The following is a 16,455-nucleotide window of genomic DNA, read 5'->3' on the forward strand; positions in this document are numbered from 1 at the left end:
GTCAGCAGGATCCGTCTGTGGATGAATAACCTAATGTGGAAGAGCACATTAATCTGTTTTTGCTTCAACATCTAAGCAAAAATAACAAAAATAAACCCGCGTCTCGCAGAAAGGGCATCAAACTTACATGTTCCACTGACTTCCTTTTTCTGTTAAATCTTTTAGTATTGTGACAACTTCTATTGTAGCATCCCTGAATATGAAAACAAAGCTTTACAGCATTAGTCATACCAATACCAATGAATTTCTATAATTTCATTTCGAGAAACATATTACTCACGTTCTTAGTCTGATAAAAAGGAGTTAATAATTTAGGCTTTAAACAAATAGCAACACCAGCCACATCAATTTTAGTCATGTACTGGAAAAAAAGACAGATTTGTGCATGCACAGCCTTTAGGTAATTGTGAAATAAAAGTGACCAAACTAATATTAAATCATAAGTTCTTGAGATGATATGTACCTGGTCGAATGTGAAAAAGGCGCTTTGATCTTCACAACAGAATTGTTTCCTTGTATGATGCGCAACTGCTATACTGGATTGAAGGATACAAAAAACTGTTAAAATGTATCTAACTTTATAAAGATAAATCACTTACAAATCACACTTAGGAAAACAACTTTACCACTATTGTTGAATCATCCCATGCTCTTGCTTGATCATTCTTCAATTTGTTTTTCGCTATCAGCTATCAATATGATTCATTAATTCAATGCAAGGATTTTGAATAAAGTGGTTTCGTATTCAAGTTATAAAAACCAATTGCAAATCATTCATTAGGATATCAATGCTAAATGATTACCTTTCGTCGATGGACTGCTCTACTTCTTTGCATCTTTTCAATCTCATATGGAAAGTATTGAGGGCACCTGATTAAGAATCATTCATTATTTCCAGTACAATCATTAAATTTATGTAGTTTGTTTACCTGGTAATTGGATAAAATAATGCAATTCTACGTACATTTCATCTTCATTTTTCAATAGCAGTAGTTCCATTATCCTGTTATTTATGAACTGATTTCCCTTACGGCTGGGGTGTAACAAGTCAGTCCTAGATCACAAAATTTAAAAAAAAAACAAGTCAGTTTAAATCGCGAAAAAATGCAAATAAGCTACTGGGCTTATTAAAATTAAACGATTACTTACGGTGAAAGGAGATCTCTTGAGAAGTGAAAATCAACGAACTTTACACCAAGTGTAAAGCATTCGCGGTGCAGCATTTCATTGTAATGAAATATCTTTGTGTCAGCATCGAAACTTTAAAAAAGAAAGAAATTTAAAAATCATTACATCGATCATAAATATAGTACTTCAAGAAAAATCTATTCTTGATACTTACTCATCACATCGAGGAAAAAGAGCTGGTACAATGATGGTCCCAGTACATTTATAGAGCAACAATCGAATTAATTCAACGTGTCTTCGCAGAACAATCTCAAGCGGGACATCACGCGTCATATTATTTGTTCCAACATGGACGATTAGTTGTTCCACATTCAGCATCTTCACCTTTTTCAATTCTGTAATATACAACTAATCAGTAACCCAATGAAAATGAACAATATAAATCAGTACTGAACCGAGAAATTACCTTCCATCAATGTTACAATGGTTCCTCCGGGGCACACAATCCTTGTCCATTCAAATAAGCCTACACCATCTATCCCAGCATACTTTAAAATGCTGTCTGCTACGAGACCAATACGCTACAAAAAAGATTATTTGTCAGTCTCAGGCCAATATCACAGGGAGGTGTGAGAGAGCACACTGGTTACTGTAAGACCCTACTATACGCAAAAGAAGTGACACATATATGTATATCAATGTGATAGAATTGATTGAAAAAATTGTGCATAATAGTAGCTAGTGCCCAAAAATAGAACACAGTGTTATTGAAGTGAAAATTTCTAAAATCCTCTGAAGCGGTGCTTATTTGGTAGCTACATGGGTATTCTAATTGAATAAGCATAAAGATAAGCGTGCACACACAGTAGCCTATGCATAAACAAAGGCCAGTTTCACCTTCACCTAAAAGTCCTGCAGTGTGAAGACTAACTTGTTCACCTAAACCACCTCTACCAGCTGTGGAAGGCCTAACATCAGGCACTAAATTAAAAAGATTCCTCTTAATCAAATTATCTATAAACATCCTCTTAATTGCAGGCAGACTGATTCAGGGAGGGGTGCAGCCCAAAATAGGGCATACGTATCAGTATCATATATAATTAAAAATCAAAAGGGCACCAGATCATCAGAAAACATAATACCTATATTTTGGAAGTAGGCCTACAGAGAACATGTTTTGGAATATAAGCTTTTTAAAAATACTTGTTGATATTTTTCATTTTCCCTTTAAATTTCAGTGCAACTTAAAAATTTTAAGGGGTGTACACCCCTGTATACTCTCCTGATCTGCCCCTGAATTGCCACTTAACAAAATTTCTCAGCTTAATTGTTGGCTAACTAGCTCAGTGAAACTGGGACCAGACCTAATGCATACACCCTCAGTGGCCAGGGCCAGGATTGAACAGTTAGGCTATATAAATAAAGGAATGAAAAGTACTTGAAATTGGTTAGGCTATCTATCTGCAACAAGAAATACATTTTCATTGACTCTGAATACAGGGAACTACCATTCTGTTTCGAGGCCTTAAAATTTATTGTTTATTTTTTGTTGCTGGATTTGGAATGGTTGTTGGAATATTTAAGGCCTAGTAGGTGGTGACTGTGTACGGGCAACATAGGCCTATACCCAGTGACATGGCAATGGCATGCCACTGGGTACCCACTACTGCACTATAGTATACTGCCTACGGCTACTGCGACTGGTGGTTCGGTTGGCAGAAATTACTTGTTAACATTGGGAGGGGGGAGTAAGCGTGGATGAAGACAAATTAGCCGAGTAAGTAGCAAGTAAAGTAGTGGCAGTACAGTAGGCCTAGCGACAATGTGAGTGTGGTGGTAACGTGGCCGTGGTGGCAATAACAAGACTCCAAAACTGGCAAAAGCCAAAATTAAAAAGCCCTGCCGCCGCGCGGTCGCGACGCCTGCACCACCGTGCACGATGTCGATGGCGGTTCACCAGTGTTACCCAGTGAGTTTTTTATAAACTTGCAATCTACCTCTTTTTTCAAACCAATATTCCCACCAACTGGTCCGGAGACAAGCTTAACACGTTCGGAAAACATGATTCACAATCTTTTAATCAACAGCCAGCAAGACTACACTTGACAGCAAATTCAAATTCAGCGGTTAACCGTTAATAGTGAGTTGTTTAGCTTTGGGAGTTACAAAAAGGCGATCTTGATGACGTCACTAGCCATCGACCAAAACAGGCTTTCAACCTTTTGCAGTAAGCTACGCTTATCGAGTGTGTGTTACCAGCTGAACACCAGTCAACATCAACTTTGATTCGGTCGCAGAACAACCCGCAATAGTTTTAGCCCGATAAATGTTCTGCGATCGATACTACGCATGCGCACTGCAGTTCATTGAACAACGTGGAAGTGGCTGTGTATACACATATTTTTCTTTAGAAAATCGGTTGAAATTCAACAATTTCTCGTAAAAATTGTCCAAAAAGGTATGTATTTTTATTCTTCTATATCTCCGAAACCCTGTATCGGAACATTAAGTATTTATATTGTGATTAAAGTCTGTTTTTATGTGTTTAACATATGTTTTTGCCAGTTCGTTCCGATTCCGGGTTTAGCGTTTTTTGGGCCTTGAAGAAATATTTCGGCCCAGACTCGCGCAGCTTTCGTTTCTGACGTCATGTTGCTACGTTACGACACAAACATATACACGAAGTATGATCTTTAAAATGTGTATTTACTACATAATAATGTTACTTAATAACGCTTACATTAGGCCTACAAATTATTGTCCCCCATATAAACCAAGTTGCCTAAATAGCATCAGCAATCTCATTTAATTAACCTTTTCTTGTTTTTAGTCATGGATCTTTGTCGATTGTGTGGAAAAAATGCGAAACCTCCGGATCGTCGTTCTATCGATAAAAATAATTTCAAAAGCCATGTGAAGGAGTTGTTCAACATTGATTTTGATGATGATACTGAACAGTACCCGATATATATCTGTAGCGGCACGGGGTCGACAGTATATACGGCATTAAATCTTGGTAGCGAGAGCAGGTAAGTCCAGAATAGGTCCGCTACAGGTGGGTACGCCTAGGTCGATTCTGCCCCTGGAGAGGACAGAATAAGGGGTCAATGACCGCCCTAGGACAATCGTCGAAAAATACTATGCGATTTGCTAACTCGTGAGATTCGATTCGGTTTCCCCGCCTAAACATAACTCTGACCAGTACAGTCGGTCGAATTTCTCAAGAACCACAGCCGGAAGTCACCACTTTCGTTACGTCGGCCATTCGTAATCGAATCGACTCCGACCGTAAATTCGAGAGAAACTAAAAATAGGCGATCGGTTTCTTCGACTATAAAATTCAAGTGCAGTCTGAATTTTATTCCGGTTTCCATAAGCTCTACCGAATCCCACTGAATCTCGCGACAGTCATAGGCAAATAAGGCAATCGCATTACTAGAATATCATGCTCGAATATATATACTCCGAAAAATCGAACGCATAATCAAAAGAAGTAACAATTCATAGTTAAAAATGACATGTATGTATATTTATTGATTTATTCAGGTCGAGAATCGTGGCGAAATGAACAGGCTATTAGGATTTGACTAGGCCTCGGACCTCCGAGCGATCTCGGGTCGAGAGGCGGCAAGGGCGATTATCCGACTTCGAGAGAAACCCGCGTTGTCAAGACAACGCAGATTACCCGGGTCATGATTCGAGAGAATTCGCTCGAAGCTCAGGCAATGAAAGTCTTCGAGCGAGAAAAGGTAGAGACTAATAATCGAGGCGAGTCCACTCGAAGTCGAATAAACGTAATTCATACGGGATAAAAGGCTATGATGTTCTTCCATTGCAGTGATCCTTGGTCGGATTCTCCTTTGATTTCGGGTTCAGACGAAGTATTCGAGCGGGGCCGGAGCCCTGTCCGAGGGACGTGGTTTGAAATGACTTATCGCATCATTCCGGGGTCAATACAGACCTGAATAAGGCAATTAGACTGTGCGTCTGGCGATTTTTAAGAGATCGATTATTCAGCGAGCGATTACAAGCTCTCTCAACGTGTCTCAAACACGGAATGTCAGAAATGCGGTTCTGACCGCTCTTAAATAGGCCGCCTTCTACGCTGATTGGCGAATAGCCAAATTACTGCGCGATAAAAAATGCCGGCGCACGCGGCTTTTGGTAGGCGTACATGACTGGAATTTTCGATGAACTATCTTGAAATCAATCCTCGTTTGGATATTTGCTATTAAAAGAGCGGAAACCCTTCACGGAAAAGACTTGGCAATATCCCAGGTAAAAGGAACTATTCCGTAAAACGGCCGTCTACGATGAGGTGATACGGCACTTCCGGATTTCAATGATTTTGAATAGTGCGGCTCTGAATTGGCGAGTTTTCCTCAAAAGACGGATATAATGCTATCGCGGACTGGTCATCAGGTCTGAAAGTTGGTTCCATAGTCAATCTCGCCACAATACACCCACCCCAGACTCTTGTATGTCCTCATACAAGGAAGCATAACGCAGTCGTACCGGAAGAATAGACACGGTAAATCGAATATTTCTGTGAAAGCGAGAAACTGGTGACGGTGTCTTCGACTAAAAGATATTACTACATACAATGTATATAATAATAGCAACATTCAATAAACTATATTCTGTATAATAATAAAACATCTAAAACATCTTAATTACTTCTTTGTACAGATTGCACTATCATTTAAATTTAATGGTGTTCGCGAGGCGGCGGACGAATTACTGATTTTTAAGTAGAGCGCAGAGTTTAAGTTGATAAAATTCACAGTAGACACACTGGTACTCTGAGCCTGCGTAGCCGAACAAGATCATATCGCCGTGTCGATGCAATTCTTTCCATGGTCGTTCTTCTGTTATCTTTCGATCTTCTTTGGTTTGCGTCGAACCGTCTCTCATATCGCTGTTTTGTTTAATCAGAGTAGAACTGATTTTTCTAAGCGGCATTGTCGGTATTTCATCGTTGGTGAAGGCACATGATTCGATTGATAATTCGGTTTCTGTTGCACTCGACGATGATCCGTTGATCTCGGGTAGCTTTACACACGGAATGATCGGTTTCTCCGCGGCGAATGATTTCAACTCGGGCACACATGATGACTTAATATCGGCTTCGAGCAGCGGTTCGGTTGTTTGCTTGTCTTCTATTTTTGACGCAGCAGACGTTTTTCTTTTAACGGAAATTATCCGCGCGGAACCATCCGGACGCGTCACTGTCGTTTTAGACAGTAACTGCAGCGGGCTTGGAGGCATTTCTTTCCTAATTTCCTCTAAAATTCTATGGAGATCGTCGTTCGTTGGAAATGAAGTTGTTTTATAATGTGGACTCTTTGGCGTCGGTATTTCCTTGGTAATTGTGGGAGTTGCGAGTGGGTTTTCTTCCTTAATTACCGTCGGTGTCTTCTGCCTTATGCCGGTTGGAACCTTGTTCTCTTTTCCCGATTTCCTTTCAGTTGGATGAAGGATCGGGGTCTCCGGGCGACTTAAGCACTGGATCTCCGGAGGGTCAAATTCAAATTCATCATCGTCGTCTATCGCGACGAGTTTCACTTTTTCGATGATGGATCTGGTATCTTCCGAATGTCTTCTGTGTGTTTTTCTAGCATGTTGTCGAATCAGGTCTCGACGTCCGTTCTTGTAACTGCAGAGTTTGCATCGATATTCATATCCCTGATGCGGCTTACTCTGACATTTTAAATCATGCGCCTCGAGGTTCCTCATCGACGCGAAATCTTTCTTACAGTGGACACATAAAAATGGCGTTGTCCCGTGCAATCTGAAATGTATAATCATTTTCAAAGTTACAGAGCGAGTAGCCGTGGTGGTATAACTCTTCTCCCCGACCTGGTGTAAGTGGGTGGATCTGGACTGGGTTTCCGGAAGGCCAATTCAGCGAATTGCGGTCTTGTTTCATTTTCTCGCTCGTATAATTTAAGTCGGTCGAAATGCACTCGTTTAATTTTCTCATTTTTGTGTATCTCATACACTACGTCATTCACTTTACGTTTGACTGTCCAGGGACCTTCCCACGGATGGTATAACTTTGGTGACATTCCCCGAGGGCAAGCGGGGTTATGAAGCCAGACTAATGCTCCGACAGAAAATGCGACTCCGGAGGCTTTAGTCTCGTAGTTACGCTTCATTCTCCGAGTCCGAACAGTAGAATTGTGTCTTGCCAAATCGTGCGCTGCACGAATACGCTCTCTTAGTTCTACGGTGAACATATTTAAGCTACGAGAGCTTTCGTGAGGCGGGCCTTCATACATTAAGTCGATGGGTAGGCGAATCTCATGCCCGAACATCAGATAGTTCGGGGTGAATTTAGTCGAATCATGAACGGCCGATCGATAGGCCATAGCGATGAACGGCAATTGTTCGTCCCAGTCAGAGTGATTTTGATTCACGAACATTGACAAGCTATTAAGTAGTGTCTTGTTCATTCGTTCGATCATGCCGTCGGATTGAGGTCTATAAGGGCAAGTTCTCGTCTTCTTAATTTCGAGAATCTTACATACCTCAGCCATGAGCTTAGACTCGAAGTTTGCCCCTTGATCGGTGTGCAATTCGAGGGGACACCCTAACTTACAGACGAAATGCTTTACGAACGCATCGGCGACAGTGAGCGCCTCTTGGTTCGGTATCGGAACGAATTCGACGTATTTAGTGAAATAATCACCGATAACTAAAATATATGAATTACCATTATCGGTCTCAGGTAATGGGCTTATATGTCCATGGCGACTCTTTCGAGAGGTACACCTGAACTTGAGGGTCGTAGTTCAGCCCTAGTTTTTCGAGCTGGACTCTTTCGCGTTTGACATTCGCGGCAAGTGACGCACCAATCACGAACATCTCTGGCTATGTTAGTCCAGTAGAATCTATCGTGAATCTTATACAATGTTTTCTTGATACCGAAATGACCAGCTGTTTTTGTCGCGTGAAGTTGGTCGAATACATCTCGGTGGTACGGTTTTGGTAATAACAAGAGCGTCGACGTAGGCAAACCCGAACGCTCTTTTCTAATATATAGAACACCGTTGATAAGATGGAGTTTATCCCATCTAGCCCAAAGGAACTTTGTGGCTGAATTCTGCCCTGATACATTCTCCCAATTCGGCTTATCGTTACTCGGATTGAAATGGCGTATGATCCACTCGAGGTCGGTGTCACGTTTTTGGGCTTGAGCAATAAAAGCGTCGTTCCAGTCTTCGCACGGCGAGAACTTTATGTGACATGCGCGTGCGATTTCAACCGCACCGGTCGCATTATATCGTCGCTCAGCCTTTTGACACTGCGAACATGACCGCCTCGACATTCCATCTGCGTTCGAGTGTAAGCGCCCTGGTCGATTTTCAATACGAAATGCGAAACCTCCGAGTGTAGTTAACCAACGGGCTAGTTGACCCTCCGGCTCTTTGAAAGACATAAGCCACCGGAGTGATCCATGATCAGTTCGGAGGAGGAATTCTCGTCCTCCGAGATAGTGTTTAAAAGCCTTGATGAAGTGTACCACGGCAAGTAACTCGCGTTTCGTGACGCAATAGTTTCTTTGAGCTTTTGAGAGAGCTTTACTAGCATACATGATTACGTGCTCTTTGTTATCGCCGTGTACTTGCGATAATACTGCACCGATGGATTCGTTACTCGCATCGGTATCGAGAATGAATGAGAGTTTTGGGTCAGGATACGCGAGAATCGGAGCAGACACGAGCAGTCGCTTCAGAGCTTCGAAGGCGATCTGACAGTCGTTGTTCCACAAAAACTTCTTGCCTTTTTCGGTGAGTTTCTGAATTGGTCGGGCAATTTCAGCGTAACCTTTGACGAACGATCGATAATAGGATGAAAATCCTAGGAATGACCTAGCTTCTTTGACACAGCCGGGAACCTTCCAACTAATGACTGCTTCGATCTTACTCGGATCGCATTTAATACCCTCTCCGGACACCAGGTGTCCTAAGAATGCAACCGAGGTCTGAAAGAAGTGGCATTTCCTAGGTTTCAGTTTGAGACCGGATTCTCGAAATCTCTGTAGGACCGTTTTTGATTTTTGATTGTATCATCTAAATCGGATCCGAACACAATAACGTCGTCAAGGTAGATTAGACAGGCTTCGAATTGAAGGCCGTTCAATACTCGTTCCATGAGACGCTGGAACGTGGCTCCGGCGTTCTTGAGTCCGAAAGGCATTTTGACGAACTGGTATAACCCGTTATTCGGTATGGCGAAAGCCGTACGTTCTCTCGATTTCTCGTCCAACTTTATCTGCCAATAACCGCTAGCCATGTCTGCGGTGCAGAAATAGCGGGTACCAGTGAGCGAGCGCAGAGAATCATCGATGCGAGGAAGGGGAAAGGCGTCGATAGGACAGAGGCTATTGACTTTTCGTAGATCGACGCAGAACCTCTGACTGCCGTCTTTCTTGGTAACAAGTACGACTTGTGATACCCAACTCGAACTAGAAGGTTCTATAATACCTTTTTCGAGCATCTCTTTAACTTGTTTATTTGCCTCGATTTGCTTGTCGTACGCCATTCTTCGGGGTCGATCACTGACCGGGGGTGACTCTCCAGTATTGACTACATGCTCTACCCCAGCGGCGGTACCGAGGTCGTAATCCGACTTCGCGAATACGTCCGCGAATTCACAAATCACGGCCTCGATTTTTCTTTGTTCGTCGGGTTCGAATCCCTTAGTACTTCTTTCGATCAGGTCTTTGACATGGTCTGGGATTTTGGGTTTACTAGAGTGGTCCGGCGACCGACTATTCGTGACGTTATTCACTCGGAGTCCGTTATCTGGACAGGCAATTTTGGAAATCGGAGATATCTTCCCGAGTGTGCAACCTCGAAAAACAGTTCTTGGTTGATCGGATAGATTGATTACTCGAATAGGGATAACCTCATTCTCCGTGTCTACGATCCCCTTAGCGGCCAAAATATGTTTTGATATAGTCTTCGAGACTGCCGGTTCCACGATAGCCCACTTCCCTAATGAAGGTGACTTTTCAGCAATACCGGGTAAAATTACTTCGCCCCCAGGCGGGATAGACACGTTTTTTAACGCCGCGACTTGGATGTCTTTATCCGGTGTCTTAATGGCACGTGTGTCAATGTACTGACGGCTTTTACTAACGACAGTACGACATTTCGGATAGATCTGACAATCGAAATGCGACAAAAAATCCATGCCGAGAATACCGTCTTCGGTGATATCAGCTACGATCAGATCCCAAACTACTCTCTGGTCGAATATTTCAATCTTCGTCGTGATCTTACCGAGCACATTTAGATGACTATTATTAGCCGAAATTAGCTTCGACTGGCAAGGCAATAATCCCGGTCTTTCTTTAGACGGGATCTCATAATAACTACGAGAATTCAGTATGGAAGTGCAGCTTCCAGTATCAATAAGAAAATTTATAGGAACATCGCTGATCTCAGCGGTATATTGTAATGAGTCCGAACTTCCGGATATAATTACCTTATTAACTTCTAATTCGACAGCATGCGAGAGATTTAGGGTTTTCTGAGCAGTCGATCGACCTCTCACTGCATCGACTGCTGGGAGTTTCCCGCCGAACCGTTCGAACCTCGAAGTCGTGGGCAATTCGACTTAAGTGCCCGAACTCTTTACAGTGGAAACATTGTACACGTGAATAATCTCTCTTTGGCCTTGCGTCAAAACGACTTCGTTCGTTAGGACGTTGCTGCGCTTGTAAAATGTTTTCGAATAACGAGAACATCTTCGAAAATTCGGACTTGATCTCGGCCCTGAACTGTTCGACTTCACTGCCGACTCGAGCGCCATCTTTGACTTCTCGTACGAACTTCTTAGTTAAGCCATCGCGTTCGTCTTCGAGACGACGATAGCCTTCCAATTCTACCGCCATAGAGACTAATTCATTCAGGGTTGTACATCTACTTTGATATAAAGCCATTCGAAGTTCTCGATCGTCTAGCGCATCGAGGAAATGTGTCTTTATTAAACGATCTAGCTGTTCGGGAGGCATATCAGGGTATGCGAGCAAAGCTTTGGCAGAGAGGTCTTGCGACAATTCTCTGAGCGACTCCCCTCGTTTACGTCTTCGATTTCGTAATTCGGCTAAATACAGCTCGGCCTGTTGTCCAGGACCGAACTGACTTTCTAACGCATGGCAAAGTGTATCGAAATCGACTCTCTCGTCAGGTCGGAGAGTACAGGCTAGTTGGCGAGCTGACCCACGCAAGTGAGTGAATAAAAACTCGGCTTTCATATAACCCGTCCATCCATTTATGCGAGCTATGGAATTGAGGCGGTAATATAATCGAGCCATGACTCGTTCCCAGAATAATATTCTGGTTCGACTCTCCCGAACCCTCTCGGAGTTATAGGATTGGGTCTATACATCTCGAATTCTTGGCGAAAGATTCGAGGAGTATTCAAAAATGCGCCTTGGTCTTCGTGAACATCATCGGGTACACTTGAATCTTGCGGGACGTTTCGTGTCTTTCTCATCGTGGATCGTGGGTTTGAACGAGATATAGCTTCGTTCAAAGAGTGGAGTTCTCTCTATTAGGTCTCTTGAGGCATCGGGTTCAGCCCCCCTAAGTCTATTTTCCTCGGATAAAGGCAAAACAATAGAGTCGCCGCAGGCAAGTGAGCGTTCGCTCGATGGGTGGTCACTAGAGATTTTATCAGAGGCATTTCGACCGTCGGGGTTTTTCGTGGACAGGTCAAATTCGAGCGGATTGCTTCGAGTTTTCATTTTTAGCTTTCAGTTCCTGAATCGTGGACATAGAAATGCATGTAATATTCTTGTTGAATAAAATTCGACTTGTTACTTCAATTATGCGTTCAGACATGGAGTATTCGAGCAAAAAAAACGACGATCCAACCGCTGCCACCAATTTGTAGCGGCACGGGGTCGACAGTATATACGGCATTAAATCTTGGTAGCGAGAGCAGGCAAGTCCAGAATAGGTCCGCTACAGGTGGGTACGCCTAGATCGATTCTGCCCCTGGAGAGGACAGAATAAGGGGTCAATGACCGCCCTAGGACAATCGTCGAAAAATACTATGCGATTTGCTAACTCGTGAGATTCGATTCGGTTTCCCCGCCTAAACATAACTCTGACCAGTACAGTCGGTCGAATTTCTCAAGAACCACAGCCGGAAGTCACCACTTTCGTTACGTCGGCCATTCGTAATCGAATCGACTCCGACCGTAAATTCGAGAGAAACTAAAAATAGGCGATCGGTTTCTTCGACTATAAAATTCAAGTGCAGTCTGAATTTTATTCCGGTTTCCATAAGCTCTACCGAATCCCACTGAATCTCGCGACAGTCATAGGCAAATAAGGCAATCGCATTACTAGAATATCATGCTCGAATATATATACTCCGAAAAATCGAACGCATAATCAAAAGAAGTAACAATTCATAGTTAAAAATGACATGTATGAATATTTATTGATTTATTCAGGTCGAGAATCGTGGCGAAATGAACAGGCTATTAGGATTTGACTAGGCCTCGGACCTCCGAGCGATCTCGGGTCGAGAGGCGGCAAGGGCGATTATCCGACTTCGAGAGAAACCCGCGTTGTCAAGACAACGCAGATTACCCGGGTCATGATTCGAGAGAATTCGCTCGAAGCTCAGGCAATGAAAGTCTTCGAGCGAGAAAAGGTAGAGACTAATAATCGAGGCGAGTCCACTCGAAGTCGAATAAACGTAATTCATACGGGATAAAAGGCTATGATGTTCTTCCATTGCAGTGATCCTTGGTCGGATTCTCCTTTGATTTCGGGTTCAGACGAAGTATTCGAGCGGGGCCGGAGCCCTGTCCGAGGGACGTGGTTTGAAATGACTTATCGCATCATTCCGGGATCAATACAGACCTGAATAAGGCAATTAGACTGTGCGTCTGGTGATTTTTAAGAGATCGATCATTCAGCGAGCGATTACAAGCTCTCTCAACGTGTCTCAAACACGGAATGTCAGAAATGCGGTTCTGACCGCTCTTAAATAGGCCGCCTTCTACGCTGATTGGCTAATAGCCAAATTACTGCGCGATAAAAAATGCCGGCGCACGCGGCTTTGGGTAGGCGTACATGACTGGAATTTTCGATGAATTATCTTGAAATCAATTCTCGTTTGGATATTTGCTATTAAAAGAGCGGAAACCCTTCACGGAAAAGACTTGGCAATATCCCAGGTAAAAGGAACTATTCCGTAAAACGGCCGTCTACGATGAGGTGATACGGCACTTCCGGATTTCAATGATTTTGAATAGTGCGGCTCTGAATTGGCGAGTTTTCCTCAAAAGACGGATATAATGCTATCGCGGACTGGTCATCTGGTCTGAAGGTTGGTTCCATGGTCAATCTCGCCACATATCTGTAATATGTGTCGTGTCAAATTACAAAAATAACAAAAACGTTAAAAATTTTTGTTGAGAATTTTTGTAAACCACTGGTTAATTCCAAGTCTGGACGGCGACGTATTTGTAGTCAAAATTTTATCGATCGATTTTCCATAATGTACTGCTGCCATTCCATTTGAACTGAATTTAAATACTCGATGGTTAATCACTTCAGTCATAGCCTTTTCCAAATATATAGTGTTCCTGCGAAAATGATAATAATGATTATTATTTTAACATGTACTTATCTGGATTTTTTATATTATGTTTATATATTATTTTCTGTATTCGTTTATTATTTTATAACCTAAAAGGATTGTATTGATTATAAAAATAAATGTAAAAAATACCTGTATGTGTGTTTTCTCGTGTTCAGATCGCAGTCTCTGGTCAGCTGAGCCTGAGAAGTACCTATATGAAAAAGAAAAGGAAAGAATAAAGTGCCTGCAATTAGGTGGAAACTATTCCAATATTTCATTGATTCAAAAGGAATAACACTCACTAGAATCGGCCGAATTAGTTGATCCTGATCCAGAGGATTCCCGTAATATTTCCGTATCGACCTGAACCAATTCGTCACTATCAAAGAATAGATCGTCAAAATCGTCATCATTTATAATTTCGTTGACAACCGTTGCCATTTTAATACAGCGGAAAGAACCGATATCACGATTGATAAAACACTATATCCGTCTGAAGCGATGTAGAGAGAATCCCACAATGATAACGAAAAAGTCCAAAAATGTTAGTAGTTTATTCAACGTTTCGTCTATGTCCTAATAGTCATCTTGAGAAATAATGAATACTACAGAAATTATGAGAGATATATACAATCCAGAGACAAAGAGACTGATTCAAGTAATCAGAGATGATACTAACTAAAGGAAAATTAACGTAGAAACAGTTACACGCTAAAACAGATTAAAGAGAAGCAGTTAAGAGACAAACTAGGGGGCACTTAAATTTAAGATAATTGTGAATACAAGTTGATCGACTAAAATTGATGAGGGGAAATTAGGTGTTGAGTTTAACCAGTTTACAGAGGAATTTTTATATAAGTTTATTATGGGATGAAAACCGATATTCGGAAACAACTGAATTATTACGGAGATTCCCGATCTCGCTGGTTATCGCTTATCGGCGCGTTACGTAACAAAGCGCTCGCCGACGAACCGTTATCGGCTTTAGGGCAATTACAACGCACTTTCGACAAGAGCTGCACAATAGCGTCCGTATTCCATCTCATCACACTTCCCTGGTCAAAGTCATTGATTATCCAAGGTAAATATTGTGAAAAACAACACGGAAAATCTGAAATTTGTGAAAACTACTATAAGTTTTTCAACATAAGAATATTGAAGTATTTTGTTGATGATTGCTGTGAAATCAATTTGGGTGGATTTTTACGGGGGAGGGGGGATATTTACCGGATGGAATTTTACCGGGGGGATTTTTACCTGTTACCTTTGACCCCTGATAACTCTGATATCAACCTGCCCTGATACTAGTTATTGTTTCTATTTGCTAATTGCATTAAATAATATACTGAATATATTCAATAAGAAAAAATACAATTGAATAAGCTAGTGTTGTTAAAGTAACTTATTGTTTTTCTAATGTTTTTCTAATATTTCTTATTAATATTAATATTAAATTACTTTACATTTGACTAGAATAATACTAGAATTATAAAAGGTTACTTTAACAACACTAGCTTATTCAATTGTATTGTTTTTTTATTGAATCTATTCAAAATATTATTTAATCCAATTAGCAAATAGAAACAATAACTAGTATCAATTTAAAGAATTATATCATAATCTAGTGCTGTGTAAAGAATAAAAATATTCGCCTGATAGATTCATAGAATTACTATAAAAATGAGATATATATTTGAATATAATTTGTACCTTTCCCAGTGTTAAAATATAAGTTATATTAGTTAAAAATGTATAATATGATAAATCTGTGAAGATATAGGGTTTATTTCAAATAAGACCCCCTGCATCTTGATGTCTTTAGTACTTTTAGTACATAAAGAATAAATCTTTATATTATTAGTAGTTGAAAAATCTAAGTACTAATAAAATGAATATTTATTCTTTATGTACTAAAAGTACTAAAACTACTGAAGACAATAAAGACATAAGGGGGTATTATTTGAAATATTATATATCTTAATTTGAATTATGTAATTTCTCAACCACTTAATGAAGATTCAATGTATTGTTCATTATTTGGGGCATTGGTCAATAATTCAATGAATTTCTTTGCGCATAATATGTATTTAATACATTAATACGTATTCAATACCATTAATACGTATTTAATACGTATTTATTACATTGATACGTATTTAATACGTATTTAGTACATTGATACCTCAACCCCCCTTTTTCAATTAACTAAAATTTCAGTCAATATTTTATATTTCAACCAATTTAACAGTCGATTTCTTATTTTGATTCATACAGTTTATCATCTAATTCATGAATATATTTATGAGTTTTTAAACTCTTTAAATCTTTATATCTTTTATTACATCAAATATCAAATCAAATAACAATTAGACTGACTACTAATTCTTTATGCCGCTGAGAATTATATTTTTGCTTGTGCGTAATCAATTTTTTCACCTGATATTCTGTTATATTATTTTTAATCATTTCTTTATCGAAAAATTCATTTGATATGTAAATATTTTCATCATTATGAATTAAAATTAGATGGCGTAATTGATTTCTAAAATATCTAGGATTAATGAAATCAATAGTATAATTCAGAATTATCTTTCAATAGTTCTAAACGCTTGCATTGCTCAATTTTCATATTGTTTCATTTTTCTTGAATAATCAGATTCTCTACGTTTATCACATACATTAATGAAATCATTAGAATTTATCTTCAAATAT

The 16,455-nt window shown here is 40.4% G+C and overlaps 2 protein-coding genes and 2 long non-coding RNA genes across 5 annotated transcripts; 2 read left to right on the forward strand and 2 right to left on the reverse strand.

Moving 5' to 3' along the window:
* Positions 1-247: 247 nt before the first annotated feature.
* Positions 248-3,191, reverse strand: LOC141904359 (uncharacterized). The gene is made up of 8 exons (XM_074792945.1): positions 3,126-3,191; positions 1,595-1,709; positions 1,343-1,523; positions 1,150-1,260; positions 965-1,054; positions 804-870; positions 627-689; positions 248-361 (listed from the first exon to the last, which is right to left on the reverse strand). Exons 1-8 carry the CDS (start codon positions 3,189-3,191, stop codon positions 248-250), a joined length of 807 nt encoding a protein of 268 aa, XP_074649046.1.
* A 972-nt stretch (positions 3,192-4,163) lies between these two features.
* On the forward strand, positions 4,164-5,551 carry LOC141904576 (uncharacterized). Of its 2 annotated transcripts, none has more exons than XR_012619147.1 (3): positions 4,164-4,183; positions 4,675-4,877; positions 4,967-5,551. It is a non-coding gene; the product is annotated as an uncharacterized LOC141904576 (long non-coding RNA). The 2 variants fall into 2 exon arrangements; XR_012619146.1 differs by lacking the exon at positions 4,164-4,183 and adding an exon at positions 4,308-4,551.
* Positions 5,552-12,247: 6,696 nt separating this feature from the next.
* On the forward strand, positions 12,248-13,330 carry LOC141904585 (uncharacterized). The gene is made up of 3 exons (XR_012619149.1): positions 12,248-12,481; positions 12,605-12,807; positions 12,897-13,330. It is a non-coding gene; the product is annotated as an uncharacterized LOC141904585 (long non-coding RNA).
* A 230-nt stretch (positions 13,331-13,560) lies between these two features.
* LOC141904360 (uncharacterized) lies at positions 13,561-14,184 on the reverse strand. The gene is made up of 3 exons (XM_074792946.1): positions 14,046-14,184; positions 13,894-13,954; positions 13,561-13,747 (listed from the first exon to the last, which is right to left on the reverse strand). Exons 1-3 carry the CDS (start codon positions 14,182-14,184, stop codon positions 13,561-13,563), a joined length of 387 nt encoding a protein of 128 aa, XP_074649047.1.
* Positions 14,185-16,455: the final 2,271 nt, after the last annotated feature.

The sequence above is a fragment of the Tubulanus polymorphus genome, chromosome 4, assembly GCF_964204645.1.
Source record: "Tubulanus polymorphus chromosome 4, tnTubPoly1.2, whole genome shotgun sequence".
Classification (NCBI taxonomy): domain Eukaryota; kingdom Metazoa; phylum Nemertea; class Palaeonemertea; order Tubulaniformes; family Tubulanidae; genus Tubulanus; species Tubulanus polymorphus.

Bases quoted from the DNA above. Each gene is read 5' to 3' on its own strand.
- LOC141904359 (XM_074792945.1), bottom strand. From the start codon at position 3,191: ATGTTTTCCGAACGTGTTAAGCTTGTCTCCGGACCAGTTGGTGGGAAT. The intron at 1,261-1,342 runs GTAAGTATCAAG...TCTTTTTTAAAG, and splicing joins CTTTTTCCTCGATGTGATGA to TTTCGATGCTGACACAAAGA. The intron at 1,055-1,149 runs GTAAGTAATCGT...TTTGTGATCTAG, and splicing joins TCAAGAGATCTCCTTTCACC to GACTGACTTGTTACACCCCA.
- LOC141904360 (XM_074792946.1), bottom strand. From the start codon at position 14,184: ATGGCAACGGTTGTCAACGAAATTATAAATGATGACGATTTTGACGAT. The intron at 13,955-14,045 runs GTGAGTGTTATT...TTTTTCATATAG, and splicing joins AACTAATTCGGCCGATTCTA to GTACTTCTCAGGCTCAGCTG. The intron at 13,748-13,893 runs GTATTTTTTACA...TCATTTTCGCAG, and splicing joins ACGAGAAAACACACATACAG to GAACACTATATATTTGGAAA.